The 17,891-nt window shown below is 44.4% G+C and overlaps 1 protein-coding gene across 1 annotated transcript in view; it reads right to left on the bottom strand.

The window, feature by feature from the left end:
• Nucleotides 1-338: 338 nt before the first annotated feature.
• Nucleotides 339-17,891, bottom strand: part of LOC120036364 (sodium bicarbonate transporter-like protein 11) — a gene marked incomplete at its 5' end in the record, with an annotated part of 57,578 nt that continues 40,025 nt past the window's right edge. Inside the window, 5 exons of the mRNA XM_038982839.1 lie at nt 339-516; nt 656-821; nt 1,753-1,859; nt 13,250-13,499; nt 15,654-15,727. Coding sequence (XP_038838767.1) covers nt 339-516; nt 656-821; nt 1,753-1,859; nt 13,250-13,499; nt 15,654-15,727 — 775 coding nt within the window. The remainder of the gene's footprint in view (nt 517-655; nt 822-1,752; nt 1,860-13,249; nt 13,500-15,653; nt 15,728-17,891) is intronic.

Genomic DNA, 17,891 nt, shown 5'->3' with positions numbered 1-17,891 from the left:
TAGTCTCTAAGGGGCAGGTCGTCTCTAAGGGGCAGGTCGTCTCTTAGGGGCAGGTAGTCTCTAAGGGGCAGGTAGTCTCTAAGGGGCAGGTAGTCTCTAAGGGGCAGGTCGTCTCTAAGGGGCAGGTCGTCTCTAAGGGGCAGGTCGTCTCTAAGGGGCAGGTCGTCTCTAAGGGACAGGTCGTCTCTAAGGGGCAGGTAGTCTCTAAGGGGCAGGTAGTCTCTAAGGGACAGGTAGTCTCTAAGGGGCAGGTAGTCTCTAAGGGACAGGTAGTCTCTAAGGGGCAGGTAGTCTCTAAGGGGCAGGTAGTCTCTAAGGGGAAGGTCTGTGCAGGTAACTCACGTCTCATATAGATGTCCTCCCTCTACCCGCTGCTCTACGAAGGCTAGCTGTCTGACGTGCAGGGTGGAGTGGGGGAAGGCTGCGTGCATCCATGGTAACCCCAGGAGAGACATCAGGATGTTGATGAGCCCAGAGAGCATCAGGTCCCAGTGGTACGCTGTTCCCTTCAGCAGCCTGGGACACACACATACATACACAAAGAGCATACACACACACACATACACAAAGAGCATACACACACACACAGTTGATATACACACACACACACACACACACACTCAGATAAAGCGCATCAGCGTCGGCACATCTGTACCTGTTCTCGGGAGCGTTGGTGAGAGAGACCACAATGTTCTGGTCGATGAAGATGAGGAGAGCCAGGAGGAAGCCGAGGCCCATGGCCGACAAAACGTTCATGACTGACAACTTCCCAACTGGAGCAATGTTGAACATCGGACCGTTACGGAAGTTAAACACTGGAACTGTAGAAACAAGACTAGGGTTGAGGACTAGGGTTGAGGACTAGGGTTGAGGACTAAGGTTGAAGACTAGGGTTGAGGACTAGGGTTGAAGACTAGGTGTGAAGACTAGGGTTGAGGACTAGGTTTGAGGACTAGGGTTGAGGACTAGGGTTGAAGACTAAGGTTGAGGACTAAGGTTGAGGACTAAGGTTGAGGACTAAGGTTGAGGACTAAGGTTGAGGACTAGGGTTGAGGACTAGGGTTGAGGACTAGGGTTGAGGACTAGGGTTGAGGACTAAGGTTGAGGACTAGGGTTGAGGACTAAGGTTGAGGACTAGGTTTGAGGACTAGGTTTGAGGACTAGGGTTGAGGACTAGGGTTGAGGACTAGGGTTGAGGACTAGGGTTGAGGACTAGGGTTGAGGACTAGGGTTGAGGACTAGAGTTGAGGACTAGGGTTGTTTATGTTTGAGAGCAGAAAGTAGAAACAGAGGAGAGTATATCAGGTGGACAGGGAGAGGAGAGGGTACTGAGAGGGGAGAAGGAGAGGGTACTGAAGGATAGAAGGAGAGGAGGAGAGGGGTACTGAAGGATAGAAGCAGAGGAGGAGAGGGTACTGAAGGATAGAAGGAGAGGAGGAGAGGGTACTGAGAGGGGAGAAGGAGAGGGTACTGAAGGATAGAAGGAGAGGAGGAGAGGGGTACTGAAGGATAGAAGCAGAGGAGGAGAGGGTACTGAAGGATAGGAGGAGAGGAGGAGAGGGTACTGAAGGATAGAAGGAGAGGAGGAGAGGGGTACTGAAGGATAGAAGCAGAGGAGGAGAGGGTACTGAAGGATAGAAGGAGAGGGTACTGAGAGGGGAGAAGGAGAGGAGGAGAGGGTACTGAGAGGGGAGAAGGAGAAGAGAGGAGGGGTACTGAAGGAGAGGAGAAGAAGAGAAGGGAGGTACTGACGCTCGATGTCGTTGAACAGGTAGGATCCGATGAAGGAGAATGCCAAAACCGAGATGGGCAGGGCACAGTCTGACAAAACCTCTCTCACCTTGGAATGGAGAAATGGACTGGAGGGAGAGTGAGAGAGAGAGAGGGTGAGGGAGAGAGGAGAGGGAGGGAGGAGATAGATATAGAGGGAAAGAGGGGAGGAGATAGAGGGAGTAAGTGAGGAGAGAGAGAGAGAGAGGTTGATTGGATTAATCAAAACATTCAGACAGGGGCCCTCAGGGGCAGGGAGCAGACATAGAGGCCCTCAGGGCAGGGAGCAGACACAGGGGCCCTCAGGGGCAGGGAGCAGACATAGAGGCCCTCAGGGGCAGGGAGCAGACATAGAGGCCCTCTGGGCAGGGAGCAGACATAGAAGCCCTCAGGGCAGGGAGCAGACACAGAGGCCCTCAGGGCAGGGAGTAGACATAGAGGCCCTCAGGGCAGGGAGCAGACATAGAGGCCCTCAGGGCAGCGACCAGACATAGAGGCCCTCAGGGCAGCTAGCAGACATAGAGGCCCTCTGGGCAGCGTGAAGACACATAAGGCTCTGGTCAAAGTAGGTCACTACATAGGGAATAGGGTGCCATAGAGCCCTGGTCTAAAGTAATACACTACATAGGGAACAGGGTGCCATAGAGCCCTGGTCTAAAGTAGTGCACTACATAGGGAATAGGGTGCCATAGAGCCCTGGTCTAAAGTAGTGCACTACATAGGGAATAGGGTGCCATAGAGCCCTGGTCTAAAGTAGGTCACTACATAGGGAATAGGGTGCCATAGAGCCCTGGTCTAAAGTAATACACTACATAGGGAACAGGGTGCCATAGAGCCCTGGTCTAAAGTAGTGCACTACATAGGGAATAGGGTGCCATAGAGCCCTGGTCTAAAGTAGTGCACTACATAGGGAATAGGGTGCCATAGAGCCCTGGTCTAAAGTAGTGCACTATATAGGGAATAGGGTGCCATAGAGCCCTGATCTAACGTAGTGCACTATATAGGGAATAGGGTGCCATAGAGCCCTGGTCTAAAGTAGGTCACTACATAGGGAATAGGGTGCCATAGAGCCCTGGTCTAAAGTAATACACTACATAGGGAACAGGGTGCCATAGAGCCCTGGTCTAAAGTAGTGCACTACATAGGGAATAGGGTGCCATAGAGCCCTGGTCTAAAGTAGTGCACTACATAGGGAATAGGGTGCCATAGAGCCCTGGTATAAAGTAGTGCACTACATAGGGAATAGGGTGCCATAGAGCCCTGGTCTAAAGTAGTGCACTACATAGGGAATAGGGTGCCATAGAGCCCTGGTCTAAAGTAGTGCACTACATAGGGAACAGGGTGCCATAGAGCCCTGGTCTAAAGTAGTGCACTACATAGGGAATAGGGTGCCATAGAGCCCTGGTCTAAAGTAGTGCACTACATAGGGAATAGGGTGCCATAGAGCCCTGGTCTAAAGTAGTGCACTACATAGGGAATAGGGTGCCATAGAGCCCTGGTCTAAAGTAGTATACTACATAGGGAACAGGGTGCCATAGAGCCCTGGTCTAAAGTAGTGCACTACATAGGGAATAGGGTGCCATAGAGCCCTGGTCTAAAGTAGTGCACTACATAGGGAATAGGGTGCCACTTGGGACGCACCCAAGGCCCTTCAATAGGTCAATAGGAACCGCATGGCGAGGCCATACCACTAATGTGCACTGTACAGTCCAGTCGGAAAGTATTCCCACCCTTTCACTTGTTCCACATTTTGTTACGTTACTTATCAATCTACACACAATATCACACAATGACAAAGCAAAACAGGTTTAGAAATTTTTGCAAATGTATTAAAAATAAAAAACGGAAATATCACTTTTACATACAGTATATCACAAAAGTGAGTACACCCCTCACATTTTTGTAAATATTTGAGTATATCTTTTCATGTGACAACACTGAAGAAATGACACTTTGCTACAATGTAAAGTAGTGAGTGTACAGCTTGTATAACAGTGTACATTTGCTGTCCCCTCAAAATAACTCAACACACAGCCATTAATGTCTAAACCGCTGGCAACAAAAGTGAGTACACCCCTAAGTGAAAATGTCCAAATTGGGCCCAAAGTGTCAATATTTTGTGTGGCCACCATCATTTTCCAGCACTGCCTTAACCCTCTTGGGCATGGAGTTCACCAGAGCTTCACAGGTTGCCACTGGAGTCCTCTTCCACTCCTCCATGACGACATCACGGAGCTGGTGGATGTTAGAGACCTTGCACTCCTCCACCTTCCGTTTGAGGATGCCCCACAGATGCTCAATAGGGTTTAGGTCTGGAGACATGCTTGGCCAGTCCATCGCCTTTACCCTCAGCTTCTTTAGCAAGGCAGTGGTCGTCTTGGAGGTGTGTTTGGGGTCGTTATCATGTTGGAATACTGCCCTGCGGCCCAGTCTCCGAAGGGAGGGGATCATGCTCTGCTTCAGTATGTCACAGTACATGTTGGCATTCATGGTTCCCTCAATGAACTGTAGCTCCCCAGTGCCGGCAGCACTCATGCAGCCCCAGACCATGACACTCCCACCACCATGCTTGACTGTAGGCAAGACACACTTGTCTTTGTACTCCTCACCTGGTTGCCGCCATACACGCTTGACACCATATCTGAACCAAACAAGTTTATCTTGGTCTCATCAGACCACAGGACATGGTTCCAGTAATCCATGTCCTTAGTCTGCTTGTCTTCAGCAAACTGTTTGCGGGCTTTCTTGTGCATCATCTTTAGAAGAGGCTTCCTTCTGGGACGACAGCCATGCAGACCAATGTGATGCAGTGTACGGCGTATGGTCTGAGCACTGACAGGCTGACCCCCCACCCCTTCAAACTCTGCAGCAATGCTGGCAGCACTCATACGTCTATTTCCCAAAGACAACCTCTGGATATGACGCTGAGCACGTGCACTCAACTTCTTTGGTCGACCATGGCGAGGCCTGTTCTGAGTGGAACCTGTCCAGTTAAACCGCTGTATGGTCTTGGCCACCGTGCTGCAGCTCAGTTTCAGGGTCTTGGCAATCTTCTTATAGCCCAGGCCATCTTTATGTAGAGCAACAATTCTTTTTTTCAGATCCTCAGAGAGTTCTTTGCCATGAGGTGCCATGTTGAACTTCCAGTGACCAGTCAGTATGAGGGAGTGAGAGAGCGATGACACCAAATTTAACACACCTGCTCCCCATTCACACCTGAGACCTTGTAACACTAACGAGTCACATGTCACCGGGGAGGGAAAATGACTCATTGGGCCCAATTTGGACATTTTCACTTAGGGGTGTACTCACTTTTGTTGCCAGCGGTTTAGACATTAATGGCTGTGTGAGTTATTTTGAGGGGACAGCAAATGTACACTGTTATACAAGCTGTACACTCACTACTTTACATTGTAGCAGAGTGTCATTTCTTCAGTGTTGTCACATGAAAAGATATACTCAAATATTTACAAAAATGTGAGTGGTGTACTCACTTTTGTGATATACTGTAAGTATTCAGACCCTTTACTCAGTACTTTGTTGAAGGACCTTTAGCAGCGATTACAGCCTCGAGTCTTCTATGACGCTACAAGTTTGCCACACCTGTATTTGGGGAGTTTCTCTCATTCTTCTCTGCAGATCGTCTCAAGCTCTGTCAGGTTGGTTGGGGAGTGTCGCTGCACAGCTATTTTCAGGTCTCTCCAGAGATGTTCGATCGGGTTCAAGTCTGGACTCTGGCTGGGCCACTCAAGGACATTGAGACTTGTCCCAAAGCCACTCCTGCATTGTCTTGGCTGTGTGCTTAGGGTCGTTCTCCTGTTGGTAGGTGGACCTTCGCACCAGAGGTTCTGAGCGATCTGGAGCAAGTTTACAACAAGGATCTCGCTGTACTTGGCTCCGTTCATCTTTCCTTCGATTCTGACTAGTATCCCAGTCCCTGTCACTGAAAAACCTCCCCACAGGTGCCAGGTTTCCACCAGACGTGCGCTTGGCATTCAGGCCAAAGAGTTCAATCGTGGTTTCATCAGACCAGAGAATCTTGTTTCTCATGGTCTAAGTCCTTTAGGTGCCTTTTGGCAAACTCCAAGCGGGCTGTCATGTGCCTTTTACTGAGGATTTGCTTCCGTCTGGCCACTCTACCATAAAGGCCTGATTGTTGGAATGCTGCAGAGATGGCTGTCCTTCTGGAAGGTTCTCCCATCTCCACAGAGGAACTCTGCCATCGGTTCTTGGTCACCTCCCTGACCAAGGCCCTTCTCCCCCGATTGCTCAGTTTGGCCGGGCGGCCAGCTCTAAGAAGAGTCTTGGTGGTTCCAAACTTCTTACATTTAAGAATGATGGAGGCCATTGTTTTCTTGGGGACCTTCAATGCTGCAGAACTTATTCTGTACCCTTCCCCAGATCTGTGCCTCGACACAGTCCTGTCTCGGCGCTCTACGGACAATTCCTTCGACCTCATGTCTTGGTTTTTGCTCTGACATACACTGTCAACTGTGGGACCTTATATAGACAGGTGTGTGCCTTTCCAAATCATGTCCAAACAATTGAATTTACCACAGGTGGACTCCAATCAATTTGTAGAAACATCTCAAGGACGATCAATGGAAACAGGATGCACCTGAGCTCAATTTCGAGACTCAAAGCAAAGGGTCTGAATACTTACGTACATCGACGCGACAGCAGTGGAGAAGGTGTAAAGCTTCAAGTTCCTCGGCGTACACATCACTGACGATCTGAAATGGTCCACCCACACAGACGATCTGAAATGGTCCACCCACACAGAAAGTGTGGTGAAGGCGCAACTGCGCCTCTTCAATCGCAGGAGGCTGAAGAAATTAGCTTGGCCTCTAAAACCCTCACAAACTTTTACAGATGCACAACGGAGAGCATCTTGTCGGGCTGTATCACCGCCTGGTATGGCAACTGCACCGCCTCTCCAGAGGGTGCTGAGGTCTGCCCAACGCGTCACTGGGGTCAAACTACCTGCGCTCCAGGACACCAACACCACCCGATGTCACATGAAGGCCAAATAGATCATCAAGGACAACAACCACCAGAGCCAAGGCCTATCCACCCCGCTACCATCCACTAGTCACATTGTTTACATACTGCTTTACTCATCTCATTTGTATATACTGTGTTCTATTCTACTGTATCTTAGTCAATACCACTCTGACATTGCTCAATCTAATATTTATACATTTCTTAATTCCATTATTTTACTTATAGATGTGTTTATTGTTGTGAATTGTTAGATATTACTGCACTGTTGGAGCTAGGAACGCAAGCATTTCGCTCCACCCGCAATAACATCTGCTAAATATGTGTATGTGACCAATAGAATTTGATTTGATTTGAATTCAACTTCAACTGCGCTGCTTTCGTGTGTCCTGTTTACAGTTTATTACTTTACTAGTTTTATTAGTTTATTCGTTTTATTTTTATTTTTTATTAGTTTTATTAGTTTACTGTTTACAGTGATTTGCACCGGATGGAAATTGTACAGACACAGTCCACAGTCCTAGCAAGGCTACCAAAATGTTTCAGTCTGGCTTGAGTTTGCAAAGTTTGACAATGAATAACCCCAAAAAACTAAACCTGCAACAAAACACCATGCATAGCAGAAACACGTTACAGCCACATTTGAGCAGTAGCCTCAGTTGGCAAACTCAACGACAACACATTCAGATTGCACCGTACAGCAATGTTGCATTCAACTGCACCGGTGATCCAATGTTGCATTCAACTGCACTGGTGATCCAATGTTGCATTCAACTGCACCGGTGATCCAATGTTGCATTCAACTGCACCGGTGATCCAATGTTGCATTCAACTGCACTGGTGATCCAATGTTGCATTCAACTGCACTGGTGATCCAATGTTGCATTCAACTGCACTGGTGATCCAATGTTGCATTCAACTGCACCGGTGATCCAATGTTGCATTCAACTGCACTGGTGATCCAATGTTGCATTCAACTGCACCGGTGATCCAATGTTGCATTCAACTGCACCGGTGATCCAATGTTGCATTCAACTGCACTGGTGATCCAATGTTGCATTCAACTGCACCGGTGATCCAATGTTGCATTCAACTGCACTGGTGATCCAATGTTGCATTCAACTGCACCGGTGATCCAATGTTGCATTCAACTGCACTGGTGATCCAATGTTGCATTCAACTGCACCGGTGATCCAATGTTGCATTCAACTGCACTGGTGATCCAATGTTGCATTCAACTGCACCGGTGATCCAATGTTGCATTCAACTGCACTGGTGATCCAATGTTGCATTCAACCGCACCGGTGATCCAATGTTGCATTCAACTGCACTGGTGATCCAATGTTGCATTCAACTGCACCGGTGATCCAATGTTGCATTCAACTGCACTGGTGATCCAATGTTGCATTCAACTGCACCGGTGATCCAATGTTGCATTCAACTGCACCGGTGATCCAATGTTGCATTCAACTGCACCGGTGATCCAATGTTGCATTCAACTGCACTGGTGATCCAATGTTGCATTCAACTGCACTGGTGATCCAATGTTGCATTCAACTGCACTGGTGATCCAATGTTGCATTCAACTGCACTGGTGATCCAATGTTGCATTCAACTGCACCGGTGATCCAATGTTGCATTCAACTGCACCGGTGATCCAATGTTGCATTCAACTGCACTGGTGATCCAATGTTGCATTCAACTGCACTGGTGATCCAATGTTGCATTCAACTGCACCGGTGATCCAATGTTGCATTCAACTGCACCGGTGATCCAATGTTGCATTCAACTGCACCGGTGATCCAATGTTGCATTCAACTGCACTGGTGATCCAATGTTGCATTCAACTGCACCGGTGATCCAATGTTGCATTCAACTGCACTGGTGATCCAATGTTGCATTCAACTGCACCGGTGATCCAATGTTGCATTCAACTGCACTGGTGATCCAATGTTGCATTCAACTGCACCGGTGATCCAATGTTGCATTCAACTGCACCGGTGATCCAATGTTGCATTCAACTGCACTGGTGATCCAATGTTGCATTCAACTGCACCGGTGATCCAATGTTGCATTCAACTGCACCGGTGATCCAATGTTGCATTCAACTGCACTGGTGATCCATGCAAAAATAAGGAAAAACATGTTTTTAAGTTTAAATGTTACCACAACCTACAGCTACATTTTTTGTTATTTTTAATTATTAAATGGTTTTTGATTTGGGTCACAGCATATTATGCATATCTGCAAGGATAGCAGCAAAGGCTGGATAAATATTATTGATCTCTTTTGTTTCCAGGCAGGGAGCAGGTCTCGAACCCTCGACCATTCTAGCCCGAAGTCCAGCGCGCTATCGACTGTGCCCCAAAAACACGCTCAAGCGGCAGTCGATATCTGCGCTTATAAACCCAGGGTCGTTACAATACTGGGGTTCTACTGTACATCTGTCTAAACTGGTAGAGGGGGTTCTACTGACTCTCTGTTTAAACTGGTAGAGGGGGTTCTACTGACTCTCTGTTTAAACTGGTAGAGGGGGTTCTACTGTCTCTCTGTCTAAACTGGTAGAGGGGGTTCTACTGTCTCTCTGTTTAAACTGGTAGAGGGGGTTCTATTGTCTCTCTGTTTAAACTGGTAGAGGGGGTTCTACTGTCTCTCTGTCTAAACTGGTAGAGGGGGTTCTACTGTCTCTCTGTCTAAACTGGTAGAGGGGGTTCTACTGTCTCTCTGTTTAAACTGGTAGAGGGGGTTCTACTGTACATCTGTTTAAACTGGTAGAGGGGGTTCTACTGTCTCTCTGTCTAAACTGGTAGAGGGGGTTCTACTGTCTCTCTGTTTAAACTGGTAGAGGGGGTTCTATTGTCTCTCTGTTTAAACTGGTAGAGGGGGTTCTACTGTACATCTGTCTAAACTGGTAGAGGGGGTTCTACTGTCTCTGTTTAAACTGGTAGAGGGGGTTCTACTGACTCTCTGTTTAAACTGGTAGAGGGGGTTCTACTGTACATCTGTTTAAACTGGTAGAGGGAGTTCTACTGTCTCTCTGTTTAAACTGGTAGAGGGGGTTCTACTGTCTCTCTGTTTAAACTGGTAGAGGGGGTTCTACTGTCTCTCTGTTTAAACTGGTAGAGGGGGTTCTACTGTCTCTCTGTTTAAACTGGTAGAGGGGATTCTACTGTACATCTGTTTAAACTGGTAGAGGGGGTTCTACTGTCTCTCTGTTTAAACTGGTAGAGGGGGTTCTACTGTCTCTCTGTTTAAACTGGTAGAGGGAGTTCTACTGTCTCTCTGTTTAAACTGGTAGAGGGAGTTCTACTGTCTCTCTGTTTAAACTGGTAGAGGGGGTTCTACTGTCTCTCTGTTTAAACTGGTATAGGGGTTCTACTGTCTCTCTGTTTAAACTGGTAGAGGGGGTTCTACTGACTCTCTGTTTAAACTGGTAGAGGGGGTTCTACTGACTCTCTGTTTAAACTGGTAGAGGGGGTTCTACTGTACATCTGTTTAAACTGGTAGAGGGGGTTCTACTGTCTCTCTGTTTAAACTGGTAGAGGTGGTTCTACTGTACATCTGTTTAAACTGGTAGAGGGGGTTCTACTGTACATCTGTCTAAACTGGTAGAGGGGGTTCTACTGTCTCTCTGTTTAAACTGGTAGAGGGGGTTCTACTGTACATCTGTCTAAACTGGTAGAGGTGGTTCTACTGTCTCTCTGTTTAAACTGGTAGAGGGGGTTCTACTGTACATCTGTCTAAACTGGTAGAGGGGGTTCTACTGACTCTCTGTTTAAACTGGTAGAGGGGGTTCTACTGTACATCTGTTTAAACTGGTAGAGGGGGTTCTACTGTCTCTCTGTTTAAACTGGTAGAGGGGGTTCTACTGTCTCTCTGTTTAAACTGGTATAGGGGTTCTACTGTCTCTCTGTTTAAACTGGTAGAGGGGGTTCTACTGTCTCTCTGTTTAAACTGGTAGAGGGGGTTCTACTGTCTCTGTTTAAACTGGTAGAGGGGGTTCTACTGTCTCTCTGTTTAAACTGGTAGAGGGGGTTCTACTGTACATCTGTTTAAACTGGTAGAGGGGGTTCTACTGTCTCTGTTTAAACTGGTAGAGGGGGTTCTACTGTCTCTGTTTAAACTGGTAGAGGGGGTTCTACTGTCTCTCTGTTTAAACTGGTAGAGGGGATTCTACTGTCTCTCTGTTTAAACTGGTAGAGGGGATTCTACTGTCTCTCTGTTTAAACTAGTAGAGGGGGTTCTACTGTCTCTCTGTTTAAACTGGTAGAGGGGATTCTACTGACTCTCTGTTTAAACTGGTAGAGGGGGTTCTACTGTCTCTCTGTTTAAACTGGTAGAGGGGGTTCTACTGACTCTCTGTTTAAACTAGTAGAGGGGGTTCTACTGTCTCTCTGTTTAAACTGGTAGAGGGGGTTCTACTGTACATCTGTTTAAACTGGTAGAGGGGGTTCTACTGTCTCTCTGTTTAAACTGGTAGAGGGGGTTCTACTGTACATCTGTTTAAACTGGTAGAGGGGGTTCTACTGTCTCTCTGTTTAAACTGGTAGAGGGGGTTCTACTGTCTCTCTGTTTAAACTGGTATAGGGGTTCTACTGACTCTCTGTTTAAACTGGTAGAGGGGGTTCTACTGTACATCTGTTTAAACTGGTAGAGGGGGTTCTACTGTCTCTCTGTTTAAACTGGTAGAGGGGGTTCTACTGTCTCTCTGTTTAAACTGGTATAGGGGTTCTACTGTCTCTCTGTTTAAACTGGTAGAGGGGGTTCTACTGTCTCTCTGTTTAAACTGGTAGAGGGGGTTCTACTGTCTCTGTTTAAACTGGTAGAGGGGGTTCTACTGTCTCTCTGTTTAAACTGGTAGAGGGGGTTCTACTGTACATCTGTTTAAACTGGTAGAGGGGGTTCTACTGTCTCTGTTTAAACTGGTAGAGGGGGTTCTACTGTCTCTGTTTAAACTGGTAGAGGGGGTTCTACTGTCTCTCTGTTTAAACTGGTAGAGGGGATTCTACTGTCTCTCTGTTTAAACTGGTAGAGGGGATTCTACTGTCTCTCTGTTTAAACTAGTAGAGGGGGTTCTACTGTCTCTCTGTTTAAACTGGTAGAGGGGATTCTACTGACTCTCTGTTTAAACTGGTAGAGGGGGTTCTACTGTCTCTCTGTTTAAACTGGTAGAGGGGGTTCTACTGACTCTCTGTTTAAACTAGTAGAGGGGGTTCTACTGTCTCTCTGTTTAAACTGGTAGAGGGGATTCTACTGACTCTCTGTTTAAACTGGTAGAGGGGGTTCTACTGTCTCTCTGTTTAAACTGGTAGAGGGGGTTCTACTGTCTCTCTGTTTAAACTGGTAGAGGGGGTTCTACTGTCTCTCTGTTTAAACTGGTAGAGGGGGTTCTACTGTCTCTCTGTTTAAACTGGTAGAGGGGGTTCTACTGTCTCTCTGTTTAAACTGGTAGAGGGGGTTCTACTGTCTCTGTTTAAACTAGTAGAGGGGATTCTACTGACTCTCTGTTTAAACTGGTAGAGGGGGTTCTACTGTCTCTCTGTTTAAACTGGTAGAGGGGGTTCTACTGTCTCTCTGTTTAAACTGGTAGAGGGGGTTCTACTGCCTCTCTGTTTAAACTGGTAGAGGGTGTTCTACTGTACATCTGTTTAAACTGGTAGAGGGGGTTCTACTGTCTCTGTTTAAACTGGTAGAGGGGGTTCTACCGTACCTCTGTTTAAACCGGTAGAGGGGGTTCTACTGACTCTCTGTTTAAACTGGTAGAGGGGGTTCTACTGTACATCTGTTTAAACTGGTAGAGGGGGTTCTACTGTACATCTGTTTAAACTGGTAGAGGGGGTTCTACTGTCTCTCTGTTTAAACTAGTAGAGGGGGTTCTACTGTACATCTGTTTAAACTGGTAGAGGGGGTTCTACTGTACATCTGTTTAAACTGGTAGAGAGGGTTCTACTGTCTCTCTGTTTAAACTGGTAGAGGGGGTTCTACTGTCTCTCTGTTTAAACTGGTAGAGGGGATTCTACTGTAGATCTGTTTAAACTGGTAGAGGGGGTTCTACTGTCTCTCTGTTTAAACTGGTAGAGGGGATTCTACTGTACATCTGTTTAAACTGGTAGAGGGGGTTCTACTGTCTCTCTGTTTAAACTAGTAGAGGGGGTTCTACTGTCTCTCTGTTTAAACTAGTAGAGGGGGTTCTACTGTACATCTGTTTAAACTGGTAGAGGGGGTTCTACTGTACATCTGTTTAAACTGGTAGAGGGGGTTCTACTGTCCATCTGTTTAAACTGGTAGAGGGGGTTCTACTGTACATCTGTTTAAACTGGTAGAGGGGGTTCTACTGTCTCTGTTTAAACTGGTAGAGGGGGTTCTACTGTCTCTCTGTTTAAACTGGTAGAGGGGGTTCTACTGTCTCTCTGTTTAAACTGGTAGAGGGGATTCTACTGTACCTCTGTTTAAACTGGTAGAGGTGGTTCTACTGTACCTCTTTTTAAACTGGTAGAGGGTGTAGCCCAGCCACAGGGTTCCCAGCATCAGCAGCAGACACAGGACTGGTCTCTCCCTGGTACACTGGATGAAGGAGTCAGGCAGAGGGAGAGAGCTCCCCACCCCTCCTCCCTCCGCCCCTGTCCCATTACCCCCCAGTAGGGTCACACCCCCCTGCTCCTGTAGCCGTAGCAACGCCTCCCCACTTCCATTGGTCAGCATCGGGGCGTGGTAGTATTTATGGAAGACTGGAGGGTGGAGACACAACAGGGAGTAATTAATCATCAGAACATATCCAATTGGATCATCTCCATGACACCTTGGGCATGGCAGCATACTGAAAGAACAAAATGCTGAATGGTCTGTATGGTATATAATCATCTGAATGGTCTGTATGGTATATAGTAATCTGTATGGTCTGTATGGTATATAGTAATCTGAATGGTCTGTATGGTATATAGTAATCTGAATGGTCTGTATGTATATAGTAATCTGAATGGTCTGTATGGTATATAGTAATCGGTATGGTCTGTATGGTATATAGTAATCTGAATGGTCTGTATGTATATAGTAATCTGAGTGGTCTGTATGTATATAGTAATCTGAATGGTCTGTATGGTATATAGTAATCTGTATGGTCTGTATGGTATATAGTAATCTGTATGGTCTGTATGGTATATAGTAATCTGTATGGTCTGTATGGTATATAGTAATCTGAATTGTCTGTATGGTATATAGTAATCTGTATGGTCTGTATGGTATATAGTAATCTGTATGGTCTGTATACTATATAGTAATCTGAATGGTCTGTATGGTATATAGTAATCTAATTTGGTCTGTATGTTATATAGTAATCTGAATGGTCTGTATGGTATATAGTAATCTGAATGGTCTGTATGGTATATAGTAATCTGAATGGTCTGTATGGTATATAGTAATCTGAATGGTCTGTATGGTATATAGTAATCTGAATGGTCTGTATGGCATATAGTAATCTGAATGGTCTGTATGGTATATAGTAATCTGAGTGGTCTGTATGGTATATAGTAATCTGAATGGTCTGTATGGCATATAGTAATCTGAATGGTCTGTATGGCATATAGTAATCTGAATGGTCTGTATGGTATATAGTAATCTGAGTGGTCTGTATGGTATATAGTAATCTGAATGGTCTGTATGGCATATAGTAATCTGAATGGTCTGTATGGTATATAGTAATCTGAATGGTCTGTATGGCATATAGTAATCTGAATGGTCTGTGTGGTATATAGTAATCTGAATGGTCTGTATGGTATATAGTAATCTGAATGGTCTGTATGGTATATAGTAATCTGTATGGTATATAGTAATCTGTATGGTCTGTATGGTATATAGTAATCTGTATGGTCTGTATGGTATATAGTAATCTGAATGGTCTGTATGGTATATAGTAATTTTGAATAGTCTGTATGGTATATAGTAATTTTGAATATTCTGTATGGTATATAGTAATTTTGAATAGTCTGTATGGTATATAGTAATTTTGAATATTCTGTATGGTATATAGTAATTTTGAATATTCTGTATGGTATATAGTAATTTTGAATATTCTGTATGGTATATAGTAATTTTGAATATTCTGTATGGTATATAGTAATTTTGAATATTCTGTATGGTATATAGTAATTTTGAATATTCTGTATGGTATATAGTAATTTTGAATAGTCTGTATGGTATATAGTAATTTTGAATATTCTGTATGGTATATAGTAATTTTGAATATTCTGTATGGTATATAGTAATTTTGAATATTCTGTATGGTATATAGTAATTTTGAATAGTCTGTATGGTATATAGTAATTTTGAATATTCTGTATGGTATATAGTAATTTTGAATATTCTGTATGGTATATAGTAATTTTGAATATTCTGTATGGTATATAGTAATTTTGAATATTCTGTATGGTATATAGTAATTTTGAATATTCTGTATGGTATATAGTAATTTTGAATATTCTGTATGGTATATAGTAATTTTGAATATTCTGTATGGTATATAGTAATTTTGAATAGTCTGTATGGTATATAGTAATTTTGAATATTCTGTATGGTATATAGTAATTTTGAATATTCTGTATGGTATATAGTAATTTTGAATATTCTGTATGGTATATAGTAATTTTGAATAGTCTGTATGGTATATAGTAATTTTGAATATTCTGTATGGTATATAGTACTTTTGAATATTCTGTATGGTATATAGTAATTTTGAATATTCTGTATGGTATATAGTAATTTTGAATATTCTGTATGGTATATAGTAATTTTGAATAGTCTGTATGGTATAAAATAATCTGAATGGTCTGTATGGTATATGTTCTGTATGGTCTGTAAGACCTAAATTGAGTTGTCCTCCTCCTTACTTTTGACGGTTCCCTTCAGAGCGTCCACCACGAAGGCTATAGAGATGAACAGAGCTATGACCTCCTCTGTTGACCTGGCAGACGACAACAACAACAAGAGCAACAACAATAAACAAGGCCACAGTAAACATGTCGTCCCCCACCAACGATGTAGCACTTCCCTTGGGCCAATTGAGATATCACTAACACATTCCAGTTAATTACTATAGCTCCCGACTTGGGCCTATCAGTGTCATTTTGTAAATGTCGGATCTCTATGGCAAGATGCATCATTCCACCAAGTTTTGTCAAAATCGGTCCAGTGCTGTCTGAGTGACTAACGTACGAACAGAGACACATCCACAGTCCCCAACGACAACACAAACAGTGAAATGATGGTACCCCATGTCTATGATGTCGGTGACCTTTAAAACAGCTTCATGACATTGTAGATGTTACTGTACATTATACCATGGCTGTCACACCCTGACCTCAGAGAGCCTTTTATTTCTCTATTTGGTTAGGGTGTGATTAGGGTGGGCATTCTAGTTTTTTTTCCGTTTCTATGTTGGCCTGGTATGGTTCCCAATCAGAGGCAGCTGTCTATCGTTGTCTCTGATTGGGGATCATATTTAGGCAGCCTTTTCCCACCTGTTGTTTGTGGGATCTTGTTTTTGTGTAGCTGCCTGTGAGCACTCCATTACTTCACGTTTCGTTTGTTTCCGTATTTGTTTTGGTGAGTTTCATTTATTAAAACATGTGGAACCTTACACACGCTGCGCCTTGGTCCATTTATTCCAACGATCGTGACAATGGCATTGTTGAATACGTGTTTCTGATTGGCTTGAAGGCCATTCTAGAGCGTGCATTGTTTAAGGAATAAGGCCAGAGGGGTGTGGTATATGACCAATCTACCACGGCTAAGTCTGTTCTTCGCACGACGCAGAGTGCCTGGATACAGCCTTTAGACGTGGTATATTAGTCATATACCACAACCCCCCAAGGTGCCTTATTGCTATTATAAACTGGTTACCAACGTCATTAGAGCAGTAACAATATATGTTTTGTAATACCCGTGGTATACGGTCTCATATACCACGGCTGTCAGCCAATCAGCATTCAGGGCTTAAACCACTCAGTTTATATTTCCTTATAACACACAGTATATCAGCACGGTAGAATTCAATGGCCATAGTTCCTTCTATAACACACAGTATATCAGCACGGTAGAATTCAATGGCCATAGTTCCTTCTATAACACACAGTATATCAGCACGGTAGAATTCAATGGCCATAGTTCCTTCTATAACACACAGTATATCAGCACGGTAGAATTCAATGGCCATAGTTCCTTCTATAACACACAGTATATCAGCACGGTAGAATTCAATGGCCATAGTTCCTTCTATAACACACAGTATATCAGCACGGTAGAATTCAATGGCCATAGTTCCTTCTATAACACACAGTATATCAGCACGGTAGAATTCAATGGCCATAGTTCCTTCTATAACACACAGTATATCAGCACGGTAGAATTCAATGGCCATAGTTCCTTCTATAACACACAGTATATCAGCACGGTAGAATTCAATGGCCATAGTTCCTTCTATAACACACAGTATATCAGCACGGTAGAATTCAATGGCCATAGTTCATTCTATAACACACAGTATATGTCACGCCCTGACCTTAGAGCATTTTATGTCTCTATTTTGGGTTTGGTCAGGGTGTGATTTGGGTGAGCATTCTATGTTGTATTTTCTATGTTTTTGTATTTCTTTGTTTTGGCCGGGTGTGGTTCTCAATCAGGGACAGCTGTCTATTGTTGTCTCTGATTGGGAACCATACTTAGGTAGCCCTTTTCCCTCCTTTCTGTGTGTGGGAAGTTGACTTGTGTTTGTGGCATATAGCCATCGTGAGCTTCACGGTTGTTTTGTTGGTGTCATTTTCTGTAATAAAAGGCTAATGTACACTCACCACGCTGCGCTTTGGTCCTCTTCATTCGACGGCCGTGACAGTATATCAGCACGGTAGAATTCAATGGCCATAGTTCTAACATGTTCTATGTTTGAGCTGCTTTTTGAAAGCAGAAGTTGAGCTGAAAACATTGTTGGCGTTGCGATTTTTGATTTTAATAATACCAAGCTGGGACTGATGGGTTTAATTACCTAAACCAGCAAGTCTGTTTGGGTTACCACAGAAACGACTGTAGCTTTCCACTAAACTCTCAGTGGATGTTTAACACGTCTAGCTTCA

The sequence above is a fragment of the Salvelinus namaycush genome, unplaced genomic scaffold, assembly GCF_016432855.1.
Source record: "Salvelinus namaycush isolate Seneca unplaced genomic scaffold, SaNama_1.0 Scaffold1317, whole genome shotgun sequence".
In the NCBI taxonomy this organism is placed as follows: domain Eukaryota; kingdom Metazoa; phylum Chordata; class Actinopteri; order Salmoniformes; family Salmonidae; genus Salvelinus; species Salvelinus namaycush.
Note: the sequence above shows the minus strand (reverse complement) of the source record. Positions and strands in the feature narration are given on the sequence as shown.